The 25654-nt window shown below is 36.9% G+C and overlaps 2 protein-coding genes across 2 annotated transcripts; one reads left to right on the forward strand and one right to left on the reverse strand.

The window, feature by feature from the left end:
- The first annotated feature begins 513 nt into the window (after positions 1–513).
- Positions 514–7530, forward strand: LOC145091638 (ARM repeat superfamily protein). Its single transcript, XM_079029403.1, has 26 exons — positions 514–735; positions 813–914; positions 1780–1961; positions 2046–2253; positions 2337–2404; positions 2497–2566; positions 2648–2974; positions 3070–3149; positions 3231–3282; positions 3364–3517; positions 3634–3721; positions 3812–3914; positions 4041–4131; positions 4214–4311; positions 4465–4644; positions 4742–4984; positions 5103–5198; positions 5306–5400; positions 5529–5592; positions 5693–5783; positions 5857–5930; positions 6013–6210; positions 6324–6504; positions 6611–6729; positions 6815–6892; positions 7057–7530. The coding sequence occupies exons 1-26, from the start codon at positions 553–555 to the stop codon at positions 7279–7281; spliced, it is 3450 nt and encodes a 1149-aa protein (XP_078885529.1). The 5' UTR covers positions 514–552; the 3' UTR covers positions 7282–7530.
- A 6378-nt stretch (positions 7531–13908) lies between these two features.
- Positions 13909–15938, reverse strand: LOC145091639 (putative aquaporin NIP5-1). Its single transcript, XM_079029404.1, has 4 exons — positions 15093–15938; positions 14587–15006; positions 14452–14513; positions 13909–14359 (listed from the first exon to the last, which is right to left on the reverse strand). Exons 1-4 carry the CDS (start codon positions 15315–15317, stop codon positions 14164–14166), a joined length of 903 nt encoding a protein of 300 aa, XP_078885530.1. The 5' UTR covers positions 15318–15938; the 3' UTR covers positions 13909–14163.
- Between the last annotated feature and the right edge of the window lie 9716 nt (positions 15939–25654).

A 25654-nucleotide genomic window follows, 5' to 3' on the forward strand; every position in this document is an offset into this window, starting at 1 on the left:
TCGATTGGTACAACAAATTGGAGAGAAGGCAACAAAAAAACGCAGTTATAATGTAGTCGTCGATTGCAACATCAATTTGGCGAGAATAAGACAAAAAAAGTTGCAGGGTTATGACGTAGAAATGCAGGGTTATGTTGATTGTCCGGTCATTGGATGCATGTGGCATGAATAAGGTATTCTTGTGATTTACAAGCCAGGGGTATTATCGTCCGATTAGTAATTTTTACTATTTTTAATGATTTTAAAATATAAAAAATGATTATTTAATAATAAAAACTATTTAAAAAATAGATTTGGACAAATCCGAAATTTTAAAATTTTATAACATTAAAAAAGACAAATATGATATTTAATGTTTAAGCCGGACAAATATGATATTCAATCGTTTAATCGTTTAATAAGGGTATATACAAAGTTATCTTTTAAGTTTTTTTTTTAAGTATAAAGAAAAAAGAAAAAAAATAAGAAAAAAGAAGTATAAATAAAAAAAAAAACATTCGACTTCCAAAAACCCTCATTTAAACTTCCTGCTTTACTTGAGTCGCTACGTTAATGGAAGCCTCGACGTCCATTCCATCTTCGGCGGTTAGGTCATGGAGGACGATCTTTTTGACATTGAGGGACGAAGTGCAGAACTCTCCAACTGGTTCTACTGTCGTTCAGCTCCTTAACAATCTAATTTTTTCCCAATCTGAAACCCTGATTGCCGCTATCCCCAATCTCCCTGTCCATGAGGTACGGAGGCGTTCTCTTTTATGTCCAAAGTCTCATTCGTCTGTTGTTCATACACACAAATGTATTTGGCTTTTCAGGTCACCTCGGATGCGATGTTTCTTTTGGAATTGGTCGGGCCCATATCGAATTCCAGAGGGGATGATGATACTCGTCATGCGTTGGTGCAGCTATCCAACCTGGTAACTCTTACTGTGTAAATCTTTATGCCTAAATCATGTCCATGCTTGCTCTGTGTCTCATTATACTTGATATGTAACTCAAAGCTCAATGGGGTAGACGAGTATGTTGACACATGTGAAAGTTTAGAAACCCCTTTCTTTTGAAATTTACAACCCTTTCATCCTCTCACTGTATTCCATAGGATTTGTACTAAGGTAAAAGCTTGTTGAGCCACAACTTAAGTTGAAACGTAATAAGGTTTGATGTTCTAGCAATTAAGTTGGGTGAAAGTATAAGTAGAGAGTGAAAGAGATTTTTGGGGCATATTCTTAGGTGAAATCAAGATTCCATATTCTATGGGTGTTTGGCAAAATGGAATCCCATGGAATGGGATTACAAATTTCATTTGACCTGATGGGATGAATTCTGATGGAATGACGACTTCCCATAAACAAAGGAATTTGGCATTCCTAGATGTTGTCTATGGAATGTTCAATTCCTTCAAATTATATGGGAAAAAAAAACTCTTTATTATATTATTATCATTGTGATATGATTACAATTATTATTTGATTTTTTTTATTATTTTATAAATACTTATATCATGATTATCATAAGGGAGTTAAATTAAGGGTAGTTTGGATGTTTGTATTATTTACATATCAATTCCAAAGATATGTCTGTTACCAAACATTAAATCCAAGGATTGCCAACCAAATGCATGCACATTCCATTCAATTCCCTCACAATTTCAATTGTTTTGACAATTCCATTCCCTCACAACAGAATTCTCTATTTGAATAATCACTTTCTCTTTGATCATTATTTTTCTTGTGTTTAATAGTTGACTTTCACATTATGCTTGTGTTGCTTTATTTTCTCCAGATTCATAGCTTCAGCCATCTCATTTCTTTCAAAGTGACATCATCAACATGGGGTCTTGTACTTCACACCTTTGGAGGAATGATGGAAATGTTCCTTGGCAATGGCATAGCTGGAATAAAAAGAGATTCTTCAGATAATATTTCTGTCACTGAAGCCACCAAACACTGCTTAGACACTGTTAGGTTTGTTTTCTTGTCAAATATATTGTTTTCTTTTTCAAATTTGTTTTTATAATTCTACTCATTTAAAACTTTCCAAGTTTCCAGGTCTCTTGTTGATGCTAATCAGAGAACAATTACACTATCAGACAATGTGCAACTGTTAAACTTTCTTCTCAAAATAGTTACATTATCTCACAATATTCGAAAAAGCAGTCCATGGGAAATTCAGACAACTGTTTTTACAATGATGAGTGAAGTATTCTCAAGAGTTGGGACATCTTTACCACCTGACCATTGGCAATCAGCAGTTGATGTGAGCATTTTCTGTTTGCATGATTAACAAGTTTTCATTCTTTTTACAGTGTTTTGTTAAAATTTATTTGTCTACTGTTTCAGGCTTTCAGAAATACTCTGGATGTATTGGCAAGTAAAGGTCCACTTATGGAAGGCAATGTAATGGATAGGTAGTCTTCTTTTGCTTCTCACTCAGGTAACTTATTATCTAAACAATCATACCGAATTTGATCAGTAAATGAATGTTGCAACTATTCTGCAGATTTTATACCTCACTCCTTCATTGCCTTCACTTGGTTTTAGTAAATGCAAAAGGATCCCTTCAAGACCATGTAACGTTTTCTCATTCTTGGACTTAATTTTGTTATTGAAGATATTCTTTTTACCAATTACCAATATATGTTTTCTTACAGGTTGCTGGTTTTGTAGCTGCATTAAGAATGTTCTTTGGTTATGGTCTTACTAGTAAGTCACAGATTGTTTACAAAAAAGAAGTTAGGATGACAAGCATTACTTCTGAATCAGCTGGATCCAGTAGTGGGCCCTACAGGCCTCCACATGTGCGTAAACAGAGCCAAAAAGGGATGCAGTCAAAAGATTCTAAATTGGAGTTTTCACATGCAGCTTCTATAGGTTATATGTCATCTGATTCTGATTTTAGTGATAGTGATGGATCAGCTAAAGGTATTGGTAATTACAGGAGCTCTAAGATTAGAGTATCTGCCATTGTTTGCATACAGGTATGAGTGTATGCTACTTTTTTTTTTTACATGCATGATGCATGGATATAGATTATGTATTGAAAATGGGAAATGTGTTTGATTTTGTGTGAAAGGATCTTTGTCGATCTGATCCAAAGTTATTTACTGCGCAATGGACAATACTTTTGCCCTCAAGTGATGTGCTTCAAGCAAGGTAAAAGACAATGCTTTCTCTGTTGTTTTATTGTATTTTTTTTTTTATCATTCTAGTGTAAATGTGTAATATGCTTGACAGGAGGTATGAAGCAAACCTGATGACATGCTTGCTATATGATCCATATCTTAAGGTATTTATTAATGTTGATTTTATACATTCATGTGTCTTTTTTTATTTATCATGGGATGCATTTAATATGTATGGATTTCAGGCACGTATTGCATCTGCATCTACTTTGGCAACCATGTTGGAGGGGCCCGCATCTGTTTTTCTTCAAGTGGCTGAATACAAGGAATCTACCAAGTTGGGATCTTTTACTGCTCTTTCCAGTTCACTTGGTCAGATTTTGATGCAACTTCACACGGGTATCTATCTGATTTCTTTTTTTCTTTCTTTCAACATGAACCTCACTCCAATTAACTTCCCTTTAATCCACTCAAGTCACCTTTTATATGCTTTTACTGTTCTTTAATGTTTTTAGGTATCCTGTATTTGATTAAACATGAAAAAAACAGTGGATTCCTAACTTCCTTGTTCAAGATTCTCACACTTTTGATCTCGTGTACACCGTAAGAATTCTCATAATCATCATTACCTCAATGCCACTCTCTTGTATTATAAGCTACTAATGATTACTGTATTCACATCTTTATCAACAGATACTCAAGAATGCCTGATCAGTTATTGCCTACTGTTATCTTGAATCTTCATGAAAGGATTGTTGAAGGCTTTCTTTCTCATAATGATCAAACTGGGCTGCTGGTTAGTCTTCTCATATCACACTTTCTGATTTTCTTCACTTTTTTTTTTTTTTTTTTTTTTTTTTTTTTTTTTTGTATTTATTGTTATTTGTAGCCACTAATGCATATATGAACAAAATTATTGCAGGCTGTTGCTCTAAGTTGCTTAATGGATGCTTTATCTGTCTCACCTTCTTCACTCAAAGTGAATGAGATGTTTGTTATAGAAATATCTATAGGTCAGATATTACAACTCTCTCTCTCTCTCTCTCTCTCACACACACACACACACACAGTGTTGCTAATAAGCATATTTTACAGGGCTTAAAATTGAGAAAACATCTTCTGGTCTTCTTTCTACTTTGTTTTATTATTCCCAACCATCTACAAGCCCAACAGTTAGCCTTGAAGCTCTCCAGGTGAATTGACTTCATATTCTCATTCCCGTTGTTATTTAAATTAAGCTGAATTACATAAATGGTCCCTAGTCTTTTGGTGAACTTTCACTTTGGACCCATGGACAGTTCATGTGTTACTTAATATTAAATGAAATTCTTACTAGCTTGCTGCAGGTTCTTAAAGCTGTGGCACACAATTACCCAAATTTAATGGTTCTATGCTGGAAACAAGTCTCCTCTATCATTTCTGAATTTTTGGATCCAATTCTTGAAGGCTCTTCAAGGGTAGGGGCAGTAAATTCCGGACACATTGTAGGGACAATTAGGGAAAAAGTTATAACCAATGCAATCAAGGTGAGATCTGTTTTCTACTTTCTCTCTTGGTTTCTTTCACGTTACAAATTTGAAAAACCTTTTTTTTTATTTATTTATTTTATATCATCTGTGACAGCTGCTGGATGAATGTCTGCGTGCTATCTGTGGATTTAAAGGAACTGAAGATCTTTCTGATGATAAATTACTAAACAGTCCTTTTACTTATGATTACATCAAAGTGAAAACAATATCATCTGCTCCATCATATGGATTGGAGAGCCAACCAGTGGCTAATGGTGATCATCCAGCTGGCAGTGAGCAGTGGTGTGAAGCTATTGAAAAGCAGTTATCATCAACGCTCTTTCATACTTCACCCATGGTTAGTTAACAGTTATCTCACTTTCCTTTTTCCATTTTTCTCTTTTAAATAAATAGATTATATGTTTATTATAATAATACTCTTTCTATGGTGCTAATCGGATTTCCCCTTTTTTTAGGTGAGGGCTGCTTCAATTACTTGTTTTGCAGGAATAACTTCAACCGTTTTCTTCTCCCTTCCAGAGGACAAACAGGATCAGATCATCACTTATTCTGTAAGATTCTAAAAGCTGTTTTACTATAGAAGTCAACATAACCATTTTCTTTATTAACCCTGTTAAATATCCATTTCTTTTTTAAATTTATATTGTACACTTTTTAGATCAGTGCTGCTCTTGATGATGATGTTCCATCAGTAAGATCTGCTGCATGTCGTGCCATTGGTGTTATTGCATGTTTTCCACAAGCTTTTATGAGGTACCTTTGACTTTTATACTTTATGAGTTTTCTATTTTTAAAGAAAAGTTTCTTTATTATCATCATATTAAATATCAATATCTTTATTTGGTTTATAAGAGCCTTACAAATGTCTGAATTATATACAGTGTGGAGACCCTTTGCAAGTTTATCAATGCTGCTGAAGTCAATAGCAATCATCCATTAGTCTCAGTATTCATTCTTTCATTTTATATTTAAATCTTTTCCTTTAATTATATTTGATTCGTTTTTATCCTGTGAGCTAATTAATTTCATAAGTTATTTTTTTTAGGTTCGCATTGCAGCTTCCTGGGCTTTAGCTAATTTATGTGATTCTGTTCGCCACTGTATCGACAGATTTACCCCCTCAAGCTCTTCTGTAGGTGAGTACCAAACTTCAATTTGACCATTCTACCCCTATGCATTGTATAAATTCACTCGTCTTTGATGTGATAGATTTAAAGGATTGCACCAAAATGGTGTCTCTGTTAATTGATTGCTCTTTACGGCTTACAAGAGATGGTGATAAGGTAAACTTGTGTAACCTCTCAAGATTTATCTATTCAAATGTAATTATTGTATTTTAAATTGAAATGATTTTATACTTATTAGATCAAAGCAAATGCTGTAAGAGCCCTTGGAAATCTTTCAAGATTTGTTCCATGTTCAACTCAAGATTTCCATATTTCTATAGAAACTGAAAGATGTCTGACATCAACTTCATTTCTACAACTAATGTGGGAAGATTTCTCTTGGTTGGAAAGAATGGTGCATGCATTTCTTTCTTGTGTTACAACCGGAAATGTCAAGGTACGCTTTCAAACACCCCCCCCCCCCCACCCCCCCAAAAAAAAAAAAAAAAAAAAACTTTTTTAACTTTTACGGTTTTACCCTTTTTAACTTTTTTTTATTCAAAAAAAAAGGTACGGTGGAATGTTTGTCATGCATTGAGCAACTTATTTCTGAATGAGACATTAAAACTTGAAGATACAGATTGGGGTCCTTCAGTTTTTAGTATTCTTTTACTTCTTCTACGCGATTCATCCAATTTCAAAATCAGGATACAAGCTGCAGCTGCATTGGCTGCTCCAGCAACAATACTTGGTCACTCATCCATCATATGCTTCATCTTTTTTTTTTTTTTTTTTTTTTTCTTTTTTTTTTTTATTTCTATATATCTCTTGAATCATTTTTTTTTTGTTTTGTGCAGATTATGGGAAGTCATATTCAGATGTTGTTCAAGGGGTGGAGCACACACTTGAGAATCTTGGTTCAGATCAGATGTTTGCTCCTTCAAGTTTCAAATACAGGGTTGCACTTGAGAAGCAGGTTGAGTTTTTTTTTTTTAATCTTTTTAAATATTAATATATCAATCCTTTACAATGTTAATTCTTTGTTTGATTTTACTACACAGTTAACATCAACCATGCTGCATGTTGTTGGAGTTGCTTCAGGAACATGTCATCACCCTGTTCATGATTTCCTTATAAAAGTAAGCCTCACTTATACACATTTCATGATATATATATATATATATATATATATATATATATATATATATATATATATATATATATATCAAAATGAATCAACAATTGCTCCCTTTGATGTTGGCTTTATTATTATGTGTTGATGTTGTGTTTTGTTTGTGTGTAGAAAGCATTGTTTCTTGAGGAGTGGCTGAGGGGGTTATGTTCATCTGTTATGAATGAAGAATTTGAAGGTGAACATGATGCCACGTGGAACCAAAAGAAAGAGGTAATAAATAGAGCAATTGAGTCGCTTGTTAAGGTATATGAAGGCAGGAATCATCCAGTCATGGCAGAAAGATTTAGAATGTTGATGAACAAACTACAGGAATGTCCTCTTCCACAGATCTAACTATACTTGTTTTCTTATGTTTTTTTTTTGTTGTAAAATGTGCTTGAGTTATGTTTTAGTTGATGTTGATAAAAAGTGATGTTTGAGAAACTAGCGATAAAGCTAGCTCAGAAATGTAAAATGATAATCAGACATGTAGAATAATGATTTAGTATTATAAGGCAAATAGGTAGAGTATATTTCATTAAATTAAAGTACTAAATAACAGTCGAAGATTATTTATGATTAAATGAAGTTTCTTGCATTCCATTATATGCGCAATATTATTTGCATCTCACCTCGTGACTTGAATATTATTTACATATTCAATGACGTATTGCACTTTTTTTTAAACTCATTTAATATTTATTTTGTTGTAGACCAACTATTATTGCTATTTTTTCAACTCATGAACATTTAATAATATATACTCTTGTATAACTATGAAAAAGACCGATGACCGCTATAAAAGTTGAAATGTAAATCAACTATAAAAAATGCTTGATGATTGTAATTAATAACCATGTTTCCTTTAGGGCTTGTTTTAAAATAATAGTTTACTTTTAAAAATAAGGGTAAATTACACCAATCGTAAGTGTTGAAAAGCGCGTTTAGTCCTTATTTTCAAAAATTAACTCAGATTGTCCCCCATTTGTCTAAAACATGCACGCTTCGTCCTTTATACACATTTTTGTTGCAATATTAGTCCTTTCCATATCTGAAATGACCATAATGCCCTTTATGTTTATATTTTCCAATTAATTTTATGTTATTATCATTATTATTAATTAAGAAAGAAAAAAAATATGTGGTCCCACTTCATACCCAATCACATCTCTCCACCCACCGTACCTTCCCTTTACTGTCTCTCTTCTCCAAACTCTTCAAAAACCCTAATGCCCTTTAAGCCACCGTCAGTGGATACCAACGTCGTTTTACACTCCGACCACATTTATGGAATGCACCGCCGTTTTACACACATCACACTCCAGCCACCATCTTTTCCGACATAAGTGATTTTAAACTGTCTAAAATCGATGCCTCCATCTGTGATTCAGTCTTCGATCTCCGATATCCCTTAGCTAGGGCTTCGTCACATGTACCCTGCCATCGGCGTCGGCTACGGTTTCGATACATGTCATCAAGCTCTATGCATTTCGTCATATTTATAGAGATCGATCTCTGCCTCCATCGTGACTGTGATATAGAGACCAGCGAGCTCCACATTTGAAGTCGATGTCGATGTAAGCGTGGTGGTTGGATGATTTCAGGTGTAAGGTGGAGAACGCGATGAACAATGTAGGTTTCACATGCACCTCCTCTTAATTGATCATAGGAGTATGGTTTTATGTCCCCCAACCTTCGACCCTATATCTCTCAATCATAGATTCCTCTTCAAATTTCTTCTTTTTTCTTTCTTTTGGGTTACAGGTCTGATCAGTTGAAGATTAGTAGATATGGTAGGGTAGGTGATGGTCCCGATGGTCGATTATGATGGATGTTGGTGGTTGTGAATGGCAATAATGAACGGGGAGGGTAGGTATCGGAGTTTAAGGATGGGAAAAGAGAGAGAGAGAGAGAGAGAGAGAGAGAGAGAGAGAGAGAGAGAGAGAGAGAGAAGCGGTGGTTACCGGTGGCGGTGGATGGTGGTCGGAGGTCAAGGGTGGCCGGAGGTGGATGGTAGCCGGAAGTGACTGTAGTTCGAGGTGGTTGATGGCCAAAAGGGTTTGAACTCCTTTTTAAGGGATGTTTCCTTTTCTAAAAATAACAATTATAAAAAAATAATAGATAAGTTATAAACAATTCAAAAATAAATGAAAAAGAAAAAGAAAAGGGCAAGATAGTCATTTTACGTCTGCGAGGGACGTAACGTGCACCTTTTAACGATACGAGGGACGGTCCGAGTTAATTTTTGAAAATATGGACTAAACACGCTTTCTGGCATGCGCACGAGGGACCAATAGTGTAATTTACCCTAAAAATAAATATATTTTTTCAAAATATCTCTCATTATTAGTTAAACTATCATGAAATTGAATGTAATTACTATGAAATTAAATGCAACAAAAGGATATAATTGTCATTTTATTTAATAAAGTTAGTGGTAATTAATGTTTCTTTAATCTATATGTTTTTTTTTTTTTTTTTTTTTGTCTGTGGACAATAATTTTAGGATGGAGAGAGTATTAGTCAAAGGTGTCGGTGAAAGATGTGCAATACAAGAAGGTTGAGATATGGAGGGAGAAAAGTCCATTGATCGAAGAGAAAAAGGGGAAGAAGAGCCATTGGGTTGGCTTTCGTGATTCAGGATATTCACATAGAAGCGAACAAGGAGAACGAGGGATGTGGGAATGCCGCCTCAGGCGCTCAATAGTGTTGTGTAGGGGTGAGCGCGGTGCGGTTATTAGCCAAAACCTCACCACTAACCGCAAATGCGGTTAATCTATTTTTAAAACCGTATGGTGCGGTTATTTTTGCGGTGCGGTTAGACAATTATTTTTGCGGTGCGGTTTTATTTTTTTTGTGTTGCGGTTATTAACCGCATGGATTTGGTGCGGTTATTTTATGTGGTTTTTAACCACAATTTAGAGCTCAAATAGTTTTAAGACTTCAAACATATTACTTGTAATAATAAAAAAAAACCATAAGATGTAAGACAATTAACTATTTAACTAAAACCACAAACAACTAATATCTTAAAAACGTCAAATCAATAGTAACTAACAATAAATGTCTTAAAATTGTCTAGTTTCATCATTTTTCAAAGTTAAACATAAAAAAAAACTAACGCTTTTGTTTTCTAGTATTTTATCCGTCTTTCAGTCATGAAACTTGTCTTATTTTTAATATTTAATAAACTAATAATTGATAAAAAAAATTGTATATAATATATGCGGTGCGGTGCGGTTTTTTTGCGGTTTTTGAAAACAAATAACCCCACCGCACCGCAAATTTGCGGTTTTTGAAAAACAGAAAACCTCACTATCGGTTTTTATTGCGGTTGCGGTTTTTCGGTTGCGGTTTATGCGGTTAATTTTAGTTGCGGTGCGGTTTTTGCTCACCCCTAGTGTTGTGCCACTTCTCCATACTGGATGATACCGTGCACCCTTAATCTTTTAAATTATAAATAAAAAATAAATTATATTTTTATCCAAGACGTAAAATTAAGCAATAATGATGTGAGAATGGTCCAATGTACATTTGAGGGAATTTAATAAAAGCTCTATAAACTCGTTAAAATATGAGTGTGAGCATCTTTTTTAAAGTTAGTTTTTGGTTTATTAAACATAGTCTTTATACAAATCTCAATTCATATGAACTGAGGTATAAAACTGGTCTTACTAAGGGTGTGTTTGACATGAAGCTTTTGAAAGCGTTTGGGAGCTTCTAGCTTTTAGTTTTTGATAAAACTCTCTAGTTTAAACAAAAAACTTTGTTTGGTAGTACGAGCGTTTAACTTTTAGTTTTAACAAAACGCTCCGATTCTAAAAGTTACTTCATGTAGCGTTTAACAAAACTCTCCTGGGCTTTTGAAATCAATTTCCATAATTACCCTTAAAAATATATTTATATATTTGTTTATTTTTAATCAATTGTCCTTTTATGTAATGTTATATATTTCAAAAGCTTCCAACTAGTTTTGCCAAACATTTATATAGTAAATAAAAACTACAACTTTCCGCTACCAGCTACCTGCTACACGCTAGCAGCTACCCATTACCAGCTAACCACTACCCACTTCCAGCTAACAGTTACTTTTTCCAAACACGCCCTAAAGCTATTAAAACTTGGTTAAATGCAATTCATAAAAAGTCTAATGCAGAGTAAGACTAGTGAGGGAAATGTTGTTGACGTTATTTTTTGGGAGAGTGATAAGGGGGAATGTAAGAAGCATAGTTCGCATTTTGAGATTTTTTTAGCCTCCCGTTTAATGATTAATGATCAACTTACAGAAAAGTACGTTGATAGGGAAATCTTGCCACATATTACATGAGTATTTATAGAGCTCTTGAAACATTATTAACTGTGTTGAATCTCTTTGTAGGCGGTGATATGAGTGGGTGAAAGCTTACTTGGATCATATGGAAAAAGTATGGCAAGCAAAGATAGTGGTGGGTTGGGGATGTAGGTTGTATGATTTTAATAAAACACTTGTTCACAAATGGAAGTGCGGTTGATATAACACTATTTCATTAATATAAAAAACTTGAAATTGTTGAATGATTTACACAATTTGTAAACAAAAACGTATAATTTAACAACATATATCGAGGGAAATTCCAAATTTTTGGGTGTCGTCGCTATATGGGTAATCTTGGTTGGGGTTTTCATTTTCTTGTCATGGTGGTTTCTTTAACATGGGTGTTAGTACATGATAATATGTCCACTCACAATTTTTCGATTTTGTCTTCCAAAATCTCATTTTTTTCATATGGGTTAATCAAAGCATTTTTGTGCTCTTTTCATCGCATCATAATAATCTTTAGGCATCATGAACATTTACAACATTCATTTGTCAACATACAACACCTTCTTGTACTTAATGTTGTGCCACTGAGAGAAGAACATCATTTCAAAGATACAATACAACTCTGGACCATTAGTGCATCCCTAACAATTGGGATTATGACTTTATATTGACCTACATATTTTCTTTCTTGCCACTATTTTAAAATATCGTATTTTATAAGTTCTTAGACAGTACATTACAAATGTAATCAGTTGCTTATAGATTGAAAGTTCGTCTAAAGATGTTTAACCCTCAAATGGTTTGATTTAGAAAAACCATTAACCATGAGGAACTGATATTCATTAAACATGGTGATCTCAAAGAACAATTAGTTTGATGAGTTGGTGACCCTGAAAAAAAGGTCATGATTGATGATTTGCATCTTGACTCGATTCAATATCAAATATATTTTTACATTTGTTGAATATAACGTTCAAAATTTGCTATATTTTCCTTTATTTCAATTTCATTTTGACCCAAAACTTGACCGATGGTAGTTATACTCTTTGATTACACCTTTAGAATTTACATATGGATTTAGTGCCGAAGAAATTATAAAAATTTGTAAAAAACTTTCAAAATATTTTATAAGGAGGTTCAAAATATTTTATAAGGAGGGAGATCCATCCCTTCCACTCCTCTCAACTTGTCACTCCACTCTCACATCAGTTTTCATCTTTCCTCTCATTTTCACCACTCTCATCTCTGATCTCACAACACATGTAAATCGATCTCTTTTATCCCTCCCAAACCACTTAATTTATTTATTTTTTAAATTAAATATTTACTGATTTAAAACTAAAATAATTAAAAATACTATTTCGATAAAAACATAAACTACTACAAATGATTAATAACATGATAAAATGACAACACCCCCTCCTTTTTATTCGGTCCATTTCTTCGACTTTTTCTATTTGGTATAATCATGTGCACTCTCGACGATGAGTTCAGAGTGGGTTATAACTCGTATTTTCTTGGAGCATGTTCATCACTAGATTTTTTGGATTCTATATTTTGCGCTCACAAAATTGTGATATTTCGGGAGGAGATTATTGGAATTAAGTTTCCAAAATAGATTGTGAATACTGGGGATACGGCCAAATTTTCTTAAGGAAGACGAAATTAGTTGTAGGATTATTCCATTGGGAGTGAGCTATAATATGGTTGTTGATATTGTTGGCAGTGGGGGTAGTTTAGGATTTGGGTTTCCGGTACGGAAAACGACACATTTTGAGAATCTATGTTACGCCAATTTGTGTCTTTGGCTAGAACCGATTTTTTTAGATTTGCCAGGAGAATCCATTTAAAATAGAATTGAAACGAATTGGATTAAATGGGACTGGTATCGGAAATAATAGGACTGTAATGAAATTGAAGAAAATGTTTGTTTTTGAAATGGTAGAGGGTTGTATTTATATTGATAAAATAGATTAAAACAATTGTTTTTTTTACCGATTTGCAACTGTCAAAAGAAAAAAGAGACCCAACGGGCTTTGTTACCCGTGCACTCTCCCCTTTGACGGTACTGCCTTTGGTTTGATTCGTTATGCCGACCAAGACCGGTCCTGAAAAATGAAATATTTTTAAAGGCCCGGGACGAACAAGAAAAAAAGACCCTTATCTTTATTATAATTTTGTATTTTAAAATAAAAGTATATAATGAAAAAAATTGAACCCTGCAGAATCCGTTCCACTCTCTCCATCTAAGTGTTTTCATTTCAACAATAAATATTCTTTTTAGTGGCGATCTAATGATTCAAACTGAATAATATTTTAATTATTTCACAAATACCAATCAAAACATGTATTTTTGTTTATAGGATCAAAGTGTTTTCATTTCAACAATATAAAAAAGCCCGTAAGGATCAGCCCATATGTACAACCATTCTAGGAATAGGAATGTAACATAATACCAAAAGGGTACAATCAACTCCATACTTCCATTCTTGTAGGACCAAAGAAAGCCCCCGAATAAAAAGCCGAACCACCTCACGACAACGTGCCCCTGAAGGAGGGAGCAAACATCCATGAAGATCAGATAGACCCCAACAAGTCTAAAAGCCTAAAAGGACCATGAAAGCAACCACACAACATGAACATTGAAATATGAACGGCTACGAATGCAACAAATCCACTTGGTCCTTGGCAAACATATAGTATATCACAAAACAAAGATTACAATACCACAACTTCATACAAACATACATAATACTAGTACATGTTTATGCATTCTTTATTACAATAATATTAATCACACAGGAAAAACATAAAGCAAACCACAAACCATAACACAACCACACCAGTTCCAAGGACATGATACCAAGTCCCATTTTATTACAAACACACCATATATAAATAATCACATATGCATATATAACATAAAACACCACCTAACGCCGGAAGCTTCTGGCAGGACGTGGTTCTTCACCCTCACCCGCCTGAAGTTTGACCAACGTGTAGACTCCAGCTCCGGCGAGTGCACCAAGTGTGGGTGCCAGTAAGTACAGCCATATCACCTTGTAGTTCCCCGCTGCAACCGCTGGTCCTAGTGTCCTCACCGGATTCATTGAAGCTCCACTCGAAGGCCTACCAAACCCATCATTAATTATCAAACAACAATCTCATTTCATGTTTCTTAATACAATATTTATATCAATAAAGCTTCAATTCTCACTTACCCAGCAACAAGAATGTTGAGCATAACAGTAGCTCCGACTGCGATCCCCGCCAGTTCTCCCACCTGAGAATACATAAATGTAAAAAACAAAGAAAGGTAGACGATAACTTGTTGGTTATGGTTATTTAATACTTACAGCGCGAGTGTCAGTGGCGACTGCTGTGACGACAAACAGGAGATTAAAGGTGATGAGGAACTCCAGGGCGAAAGCTTGGCCGGTGCTGACGGAAGGGACGGTGACACCACCGGACATGAAGGGATGGAAGACGCCTTTGAGAGCAAACGAAGCACATATGGAGGCTGAGACTTGTGCTAAGATGTACGCCGGGACTTGTGCCCATGGAAAGTGACGGAGTGCTGCAAATGCGATGGTGAGAGATGGGTTTAGATGGGCTCCGGAGATATGACCGGTGGACAGAATTATTATCATCACCGCCAGCCCTGCACATGCTGCATTCCCGATTAGTGTCTCCGATCCTGCGTATTTCTCGTTGACTATCGGTCCTGCTGTTGCTGCGAATATTAAGATAAATGTTCCCACAAATTCTGCTCCCAACTGCATATTTATATCCGACCACAACAAATCAAAATTTAGCAGATGATTAATCGTCTGGAAGAGATTAAGGAATGAGCGGGTGGTACCTTTCGGGTGAGAGAGACGTCGGGAGATGGGAAATCGGTGAAGCAGGTGTTAGATGCACCGCCGCCGCATGATGGTGCACAAAGAGGCATACACTTGCCACGGGGCATTGACTTCCGTTCATAAGACAAAGAGTCCACTCGAAGAGATGTGAACAACGGAGCCCCGGGCGTTCCAGGTGTCGCCGGTGCTGATACCGGTGGCGTTGGTCCATCGCCGCCTTCCATTTTCGATATTTCTCTTCCCTCTTAAATATCTATGCTATTGACTAAATATAATTTTTTTTTGTTTTTTTTTTTTTTGGGTTTTCAACTAGGATCAAAAGATCAGTGGCAAAAACCTTACATAATTTGTAGATTTTTATAAAGGTATTGCTACACAATCGGCTGAATTCGATCCAGATCGAAACTAGATCTCTTTTTTTTTCAAATTTTTTTCTTTTCAACAGAAGAACCCAATGGATTGCCTAAATTTACATACTTGGGAGATTTTTATAAATTTTCGATTAAGGAAGAAAGATTTTCAAGATAGCCAGACTGAACAACTTGACTAGATACAAGAAAGATAAAGCTTCAAAACAAAAATCATAAATGTATGCTAAAAAATTCTTTTTTTTTTTTTGGGAAATCGAAACGAAGTTACATGCTTACAGGGTTTTTATAAAGGTATGATCAAGGAAGAAGACGAAGAGGAAGCGGGCGATCCAGGTTGAACACGAACTGCGTATATATATAGTGAAATTCTTCTGAAATTAAATAAGCAAAAAGCTGCAATCTGCTACCTGCTCACTCTCGAGGAATCTGAGGGGCGTCTTTACTTGTTAAATTGTGTGTGAAGGTTTGAGAGTGTATGTGGGTCATGTATATAGTAAATGAAAATGAAAGAGCAAAAAAGAAGAGAACTAAAAGTCAACTCTTAGCCAATCAACTTAACAGCCTATCAGATTCAACTCCAAGACACGATGCACCTGTTCATAGCAACCGATAATAGCTATATCTATTATTTAAAATTGTTTTTTTTTTGTTTGACAACTTTAATTATTTACAACTTCAATTATCATTCTAACGAACATTGCATACATACTATTATTATAATACATGAGGTCGATACATGTACCTCTAAACAGTATAGCTTTTGTTTGTTTTGATTGTGTTTTAAAAGTTTAACGTTTCTTGGAATTAGTTTATAAAGAGATTTTATGTTTATTTCGTTAATAAATACTTTGATTGGTCCTTGGAAGGTGGCTTTATAAAAATGGATTTTAATGGTGGGTGAACTGGTAATATGCTTTCATTAAATTACATGTAAAATTCAGCGCTGTTGGACAAAACAAATATTTTTAGATTAAAGAAGAGCAAATTACAGTTTTGGTCACTGTATTTTGCTCCAATCTGCACATTTAGTCCAATGTTGGGAACATTTATATGGTTGGTCAATGTGGTTTTCAAATCTTGAACCAAAGGTCCCTCAGGCCATGTTAAATTACAAAATTGCCTTTGTATTTGTCTTTTTCTTATTTATCTAAGCAAACACCAATCTCCATCGTTGCCATCGACACTCTCACCAACCACCAACCCCACAACCAATCGACCACTAATGTAATATACTCCCTAGTACTCTTTCCCTAGTTTCTTCCGACAACCACTCTAACCCTACCTATTTATCATTATCAGATTGGAAAACATAAATCTAGAGAGACCACAAACAATACAATTCAATAATATCTTCCTTTGAGACATGTTTTGTGGTTTCTCACTAGCATTACCACAATCACTATTCCAAATAATTACCAAACAAAGATTACCACATAAATTATGGACACAAACATTACCAAACAAATTCTGGACACAAACATACCACATCCAACATTACTGTAGTTGCTTAGTATATGCATCATAGTTGTACATAACTAAGATTTTGTAGCTTGAAAATGTTCATTTACTGTTCCTTGTTTGGTTGTGGGCTTAGGGTAGAATCAAGTATTTGACTGTCTATAGGATCCAATGTTACGTATGATTAGCATACACGAGTGTTGCAGGGTTGGTAGACATTTCATGGGTGGGTTTTATGTGAGTAGCCGATCAGTTGAGGAATGTCTAACCATTCTCTAGGAGTGAGGATAAGATGTATACTTAGCCTAGTCTGTGTTGTTAGGGCTGTTGTGATGATCCTCTAAGACAAATATAGGTAGGTGTGGAAGGTAGTATGGGCCCGTACTACTGGAAGCACAGCTACTATCAGGACTATTGTATGTGCACCTACTCCAGTTACTTTGATGATCAGCGATGGCCGCGAGGGCAGAGTGGATGTTCCCAAGGTAAGGAGCCAAGCATTGTAGTCACAAGCTGAGGATCCGAGTTCCACAAGTTGACGTCGTAGGCATGTGCTGTTTTCCTTCCTTCATGCTCTTGTTTGCGTTCGTGATGGTATGTTGTGTGTGAGATGCTATATGTTGTTTATCTAAGTGTCCACCTATAAATTAAAATTTTTCCTCATGATGGTCTAGATATTTTATTTTGAGAATCTACATATGTCATTTTGCATACCGAGAGTCGTGCTTAGAGGATATTCGGGTGAGCCGATTTTGGATTTTGATGTGGGAGGCATTGACTACTGTCAGAGTAAGCTTTAAGTAAGAGAAGACCAACATCCAGTTCAATTTTTATGGTATCAGCAAGGAACTCAAGGAATCCACAAGGTGGGCATGTTGAGTTTGAATACAGGATTTGTATGTGTCTTTCGGGGATACAAGGCAATAAAGAATTGGTTTGATCGTAGGTGTAAGATTGGTAATTATCAAGTTCATACCTTTGAATTGTGGTCAGTTGCAGGTTCGCATGGGACTTACTCTAGTGCAAGTAGGTCCTTGAATTGGTTGGGTATCCGTTTCGATAGTTGAGATTTTGTTCTTCGTCATCCTATAAAGTCACCGAGGACTTATAATGGATTAAGTGGAAAGTACTCAAGAATATTGAGCTCGTTGAGATTTTGGGGAGTATTCATTCAATTTTGGCAGGTGTGTGCTCACTAGGATTGGCTAGTAATGGAAGACTAGTACTTGTGGAATCGGGCTGTCGATAGCTTCAAGAAATTAGGTTGCGAGATAGATTGGAAATCTATCAATTTTGTGATTGGAAGAACGCAATTGTATCTAAGTGGGAGAGAACCTCTTGGACTGAGGGATTAAACAAGGAATGATATTTCAGGTTACCTTGCACATTAGTGGTGTGGCATGGCAGGTATGTGATTAGGTTCAGGTGAAGGGATTGTGTTAGAGCCTCTCTGCTTGTTCTTGTCTGATGAAGGCTTTAGGATTCGAAGCATAACCCAGACACCTCATTGGGGTATAGCCGGATGAGGTTTCGAATCATGATGATTATGGTTGGTATGGTAGATGGATGGTAAGACCTGATGGGTTTTAAGCATAACAACATTCCTATATGTTCATGCAACCCTAATTGCTTTGGATCTAAGTTTTTCTCTAATTATACATACAAATAGAAATTCCAAAGCAATAACCCTAATACTAGCATACAATTCGAAATTGACATATGAAAACTAGAGTTAGAAGATTACCTTGCTTGCTATCTAGTAATAACAAGAATTCCTAGCTTCATCTTGACCTTTGAAAACTTAGTGCCCCAAGTGTTGCACCTCTAATGGAGTCACAAACACCAAAAGAAAAGGATGAGTGAGAGAGAGGCAAAAATCGGCTAGGGTTTCTCCCTAGAATGTAGTGGACGATTTTAGGAGGTCTAGGAGGGTTTTCGGGTGGAAACCCTAATTCCTTGCTTAGGCTCCAAGTAGCCCATGGACACCCCTTCTGGAAGGCCTTGGATGATTTGTATAGGGCCTCCCTATAGAAATTCATCCACCCTATTCCAAGGGAGTCCAACAGCCCAATTTACAACTATCAATGATTTGAAAAACCAATCCCTGTACTTTTAATCAGTTCCTTTAATCCAAAAATCAATACCAAATTAATTTCTGATTAAATACTAATTAAATAATATGATTTCTAATTAATATATTATTCTTATAATATATTAATAAATCATTAAATAACCACTCTCTCCAAAAGTCATCATGTCAAGTTGCTATGGTGAAAGCAACCCAAAAGGACCATGCTCCAATCAAATCAAGTGCATACCAAATATAGTTATGGGCTTAGACACCTAATCCAACAGTCTCCCACTTGGATAAGTTTAATAACTATAACTACAAGTATGGCTTCAGAATCTGATCAACAATCGTAACTCTCAAAAGCCGTTGTCAAACTCTGACCTAGTCAATAACGCGTCCTTTAGATAAAGGATCATATAATCCTTCGTTCTGCAAGATATCCCGTGGACAAAGACATGGAACATAATCATTCTTAATGTCCAACAGTTTGTTTCCCGATTTCTGATTTGTATGACATAGAACTTAATTAAACACATCAATTCAGTCCTGACCGGGCCCGTCACATAGGTTAACACAAAATCATCGATGGGCCCAATATATTGCTTTTACCCCTTGGGATAAAAGGAACAGATAAACTTTCACTTATATGCTTGTACAATTTACTCATCAAATCGTACACAACAATACGTTTTATAACATCAAGTTACTGATGCGTTTATGCATTATCAATGCACAACCAACTCGTAAACAACAACCCATATATCTTTGTTTAAAGGTTATCTGATATTATCTTCTCATAATCACTCGTGATAAATTCCATGAAGTGACTCTAATGAGCGTGGGTTTAATCTAATAAATGTTGCAACAAACCTTTTCTATGTCTAAGCACTTAAACATTCTACAAGCCATTTCATGACAACCTTACTTCATTACTTACTTCCAAAGTATGATCGACTGTGGATAATTTGAACAATCCAATTATTCAGGAAGTAAAACATGCAAAGTGAAACACAAAATAAACAATTGATAAAAGATAGTAAACTTTACTCATAAATAAATCTTCCATTAATTAATTGTAGCACCTGGTTCCTGGTATGTATTTTATTTAAGTATTTTTGCATTTTGGCCTGGGACTCGGTGAGTTGAAGGCCCAACTCGTCGAGTAGAAGCGGATTTGATACGGGATTTAAATGACGGACTCGTCGAGTCGGCTTCCAGACTCGACGAGTAGACTCTGATTGGACAAAACCCTAATCTAAGGGTTTGCACCCTATTTAAGTATCTCATCCAGCCACCCTTCGTCCCTATTGCTTCCAGAAACCCCCCATAGCAAACCCTAACTGTTTGTGTAAAGAGCTAAGGCATTTGTGGTGTTTTTTTGGTGATTTTGAACTCAAAGAAGAAGGAAAAGCATAGAGGAATCAAGAGAAGACCAAGAGAGTTCAAGTTTGTGCACCATTTGCAGTTCCGAGAAGGTATAAAGTCGATACCTTGCTTGTTCATTTGCTAGATCCCTTTTTGGGGAGATTTAGGGCTTTTATAAGCCATTTTTGGTAACCAACCATGATTTCAAGCATGGTTGGGGGTTGAGGCTTCGGATCTAGGTCCATGAAGGAGTGCAAGGCAGAAAAGGGCTGCTTTTGCTCCCATGGAATACCCCATGCAACTTAAGAGTCTCTTTTAGAGCCTTTTAGGCTCAAAGTCCCTTGCATGCACGTAAAGTTCATAACTTTACGTGCTAGATCGAGTTTAGGGACCTAGATCTATCATTTGGACAAGAGTTGTACACCAGAAATTGAAGAAATAGACTTGGACAGTATCGACTCGGCGAGTCGTTCTTAGGACTCGACGAGTCCGAGGTTAGGCTTCCCTTTTTTGTTATGATTCAAAGAGACTCAGTTGAGTGTCAGAAAGGTTTTAGAGGGTCCAGGGGAGTGACCCAAACGTATTGGGATAAGCCATAGTCATGGAGTTCATAGGACTCGGCGAGTGGATGAGCCAACTCGGCGAGTCCAAGACAATCTCCCAACTCTGAAGATGAACTCAACGAGTTGTTCATACAACTCGACAAGTCGAGGACAGGACTGGTTCATAGGATGAGGATGAACCCGACGAGTTGTTTATACAACTCGACGAGTTGGATGAAGGTTCATTCGATGTTTGTATAGAAGGAGAACTCATCGAGTCATTCCTAAACTCGAAGAGTAGAGTCGTAGATGAGGATAGTGAAAAGGATAGGGACTCGACGAGTTGGTGGCCCAACTCAGCGAGTTAGGTCAACTGGAAGTTGACTTTGAATTTGACTTGGACTTGGTCATGGGTAAGATAGTCATTTTACCCTAAGAGTAGATATCAGGTTCTGACTGAGTGTTTTGTGGGGGATTATAGCCGGAGGATTTCCGGAGCAGTGGCAGACAGAGATTTCCCACGCAGATTATCAGCAGCTACTCGTTCGAGGTGAGTTACCTTCCAGTAGCGATGGGTCTACGACCACAATGCCGGCCCATCAGTAGGAGTTGTATGTTAGATGATTGTCTTTGTGATATTCATCTAGGTTTTCTATTACCTGATACGTTATGTGCCAGTATGATATGATGTTATATGCCGGTATCAGTAGGGGAGATAGTTCCCAAGATTTCCGGTCGATAGGGCCAAAGAGGGGTAGGCATACCCAGTCATACTAGATAGAATATGATTATGTGATACATGTTATGTGGTAGTATTAGAGGGGTGAAATAGTCCCCAGTATCCGGTCGACATGACCGAAGGGGTAGGCCAGCACCCAGATATGCTAGGCAGTATCCGGTCGACATGACCGAAGGGGTAGGCCAGCACCCAGATATGCTAGGCAGTATCCGGTCGACGGGACCGAAGGGGTAGGCTAGCACCCAGATATGCTAGGCAGTATCCGGTCGACATGACCGAAGGGTAGGCCAACACCCAGATATGCTAGGTAGGATCCGGTCGACATGACCGAAAGGGAGGCCAGCACCCAGATATGTTAGGCAGTATCCAGTCAACAGGACCGAAGGGGTAGGTCGGGCACCCAGATATGCCTGACAGTATATGTATGTTATGTGGTACGATGGGGGAAATCACTAAGCTTCGTGCTTACAGTTTACAATTTTGGTTTCAGGTACCTCTTCAGCGAAGGGGAAGGAGCTGGCGCGGTAGCAGCACATCATACACACACACATTGATTTTCCGCACTTGAGATATTCTCGGATTGTACTCTGACATGTTTCTATTTTATGATTTGGGTTTTCAGACATGATATGTTGATTTACGAAATGATATATTTCTACGTAGTTTTCTTATGAATGTTTTTATACTCAGTTAATTAAAATGAAAATTTTGGACTCGAAATTTGGGATGTTATATTAATCATCAAATGTCAATTACATTTATATTGTTATAAGTTTCTAACTATCTATCTAATCACTAAAACTAATATCGTCCTTCAGACCAATGCTCCTTGCATGCTGAACGTGCTTAATCCTACTCATACCCTTTGTGAGGGGATCCGTAGGATTCTCTTCTGACGATATCCTCTTGACGACGAGGAGTCCTTCTTCTACACGATGTGTGATGATATGATATTTTATGTCGATATGCTTGGATCTTCCATGATCTATTGGTTCCTTGGTTAAGGCAACCAATCCTTCATTATCGCAGAAAATCTCCATAGGCTCCTTTATGGCTGGTACAACTCCAAGGTCTCCAATGAAGTTCTTCAACCATATAGCCTCCTTTGACGCTTCGCTCGCAACTATGTACTATGATTCACACGTTGAATCAACCATGGTCTCCTGCTTGGAACCTTTCCAAGTAACACCCAGCCAAACCGAGAACGGAAGATGTCTCGGTCGGTCTAAAAGCTGGCGTAACTATACCCTGTCACTCTCAAGTCATCACTTCCACCAAGTACAAGAACCCAGTCCTTAGTCCTTCGTAGATACTTAAGAATGTTCCAAACTGTTGTTTAGTGAGCTTTACCCAGGTTCCCTTGATATTGACTTACCATGATCAACGCAAAAGACACATCAGGGAGAGTACATGTCATAGCATACATGATCGAGCCAACGGTGGAAGCATAAGGCACTCGACTCATTTCCGCTATCTCGACATTAGTACTTGGACTCTGAGTCTTACTCAACTTGGTATTGTTCTGGATTATTAACTCCCTTTTCTTGAAATTCTCCATGCTAAAACGTTTTAGCACCTTGTCCAAGTAAGTACTTTGACTAAGTCCAATTAGTCTTTTACTCTTATTTCTTAAGATTCTTATCCCTAGAATATAAGAATCTTCCCCTAGATCCTTCAGAGCAAAGCACTTCCCAAGCTAGGACATAACCTCCTACAAGGTTGGGACTTCATTTCCTATGAGTAGTATGTCATCGACATACTATACTCCCACTAGCTTTGACATATACACAAGACTCATCCTCACTCCTAGAGAAACCAAACTCTTTGAAATTCTCATCGAAGCAAAGATTCCATCTGCGAGACGCTTGCTTCAATCCATAAATGGATTTCTCAAGCTTGCACACTCTATTGGGGTATTTAGCATCCACACAACCTTCTGGCTGACACATGTAAACATCTTCAGCCAACTTCCCATTCATGAAAGTGGTCTTGAAATCTAACTACCAAATTTCATAATCATGAAACACAACAATAACTAACATAACCCTAATAGACTTGATCTTGGCCACCGACGAGAAGGTCTCATCATAGTCAACCCCCGGGGTTTGAGTAAAACCCTTCGTAACTAGTCGTTCCTTGAACGTGTGCACCTTTCCATTCATGCCTATCTTCTTCTTGAAGATCCATTTGCACCCAACTGTCTTACGACCTGGTACATTGTCAAACAAGTTCCAAACTTGATTCTCATATATGGACTGGATCTCGTTATCCATTGTTTTTTTCTATTTGGCAGACTCAGGGCCCGCCATGGTTTCCTTGTAGTTAGCAGGTTCATCCAAATTCATCAGCGTACTATCACTGATAAACGTATCACCCTCTGTAGTTATATGGAAACCATACAACACGGGTGGAACGCTAACTCTACTAGAACGCCTAAGAGAAAATGACTGGTTCAACTGGTTCATCATGAATCTCTTCTTCAGGTTGAGCCCTAGTGTTAGAGATTCCTTCATCGTTTGATTCTTGAATCTCTTCAAGATCAATTGCCCTCTCACTATCCTCTTGGCATATGAGTTCTCTCTCGCGAAAGACTCCACTTTGTGCTACGAAGACCACGTTCTCACTAGGTCTGTACTCTATAGAAAAAGTATCCGAAGAACTTCTGTGGGTAGCCGATGAAAATACACCGCTCACTTCGAGGTTCAAGCTTGTTGTAACATCCCGAAATTTAGGTGCATCCCTTAAACCCTTCTTCTTTTCCAGGTTGTCAATTTTAAACCTTTAAAGAAAATTATGGCAAATGAGTACGCTGGGTGTACTGAAGAGTACGCTGCGCGTACTCATGCGCTTAAGTTGGACGCAGACTCGCCTAGGTACGCTGGGCGTACCCACGGTTACGCTGGGCGTAGCGGGCCCATATGCAAACCCTAATTGTGGCTTGTGGACTATAAAAGGAATGTGTTGGTCTTGTTCCCAGCCACCATTCCTCGGAGAAAAACCCTAGGAGAGAAATATTATCGTTCCAATCAAGTATGAGAGTGTTCTTGAGCTAAAAAGTGCCTTTGTGTGTTAGTGAAGAAGAAGAGGAGGTTCTTGTGAAGACTAGAAGTTGGAGTGCAAGCTTGGATCTAAGTTCTACTGAGGAAGGAGCTTCACTTGGAGGTAAAAAGCTCAGAGCTTTCCTTGTTATTGTTGATTTGTGATTTATGGACCAATTTTTAGGGTTTTTGGTCCCAAGGTGGAGACTTTATGAGCAAAAGCTCTCCATAAGCTTAGATCTACTATATTTCAGAGTATTATGAGTTGAGGGTTCATAAAAAATCCAATCTTGGATGTGAACATTAAGCCATGCATTAGATCTAGGCTTTATGAGGAAAGAGGAAAGGTGTTAGAGTCATTATTGACCTTTACAACCATGCAAAGGATTAAAGGTTTCAACTTTATGGATTAAGTGACCTTAGTGAAGTCAGATCTGAAGTTTGTGTAAATGTATTAACCATTTAAGACCAAAATACTTGAATGCATGAAATTGAGACTTACACTGGGCGTAAATCTCAGTATGCGCAGCGTAAGGGTCTGATACCCCGATTTTGGATCGCCGGTGTACGCCCCGCATACAGAGATGGTACGCGCCACATACTGCCCTCTGTTGTCTTTCGTTGACTTTTAGGGTTTTGGTTAACATTTGTACTTTTGGGTCAAGGAGGGGTAAAATGGTCTTTTACCCTCCTGTGGGATTGTATAAAGGGATTTAATCTAGCCTTGAGAGCCATTATTTATTTGAGGATATTGTGTATGTGATTAGGCTGGGGGCTAGACCAGTAGATCCGTGTGCGAGATTACCCAAGTTACCCGAGGTGAGTCTTCTCACTATACTTTACCTAGAGTGGTAATTAGAGCTATGTGACAGAATATCTTGTATGCTTTTTGTATGATGCGATATCTATGTGATTTGTGTTATGTATGATTCAGAGTTTACAGAGTTAGGACTAGAGGGTCCACAGAGTTAGGACCA

Source organism: Lactuca serriola, chromosome 3, assembly GCF_051521515.1.
Source record: "Lactuca serriola cultivar US96UC23 chromosome 3, Lser_US96UC23_V15, whole genome shotgun sequence".
NCBI lineage: Eukaryota > Viridiplantae > Streptophyta > Magnoliopsida > Asterales > Asteraceae > Lactuca > Lactuca serriola.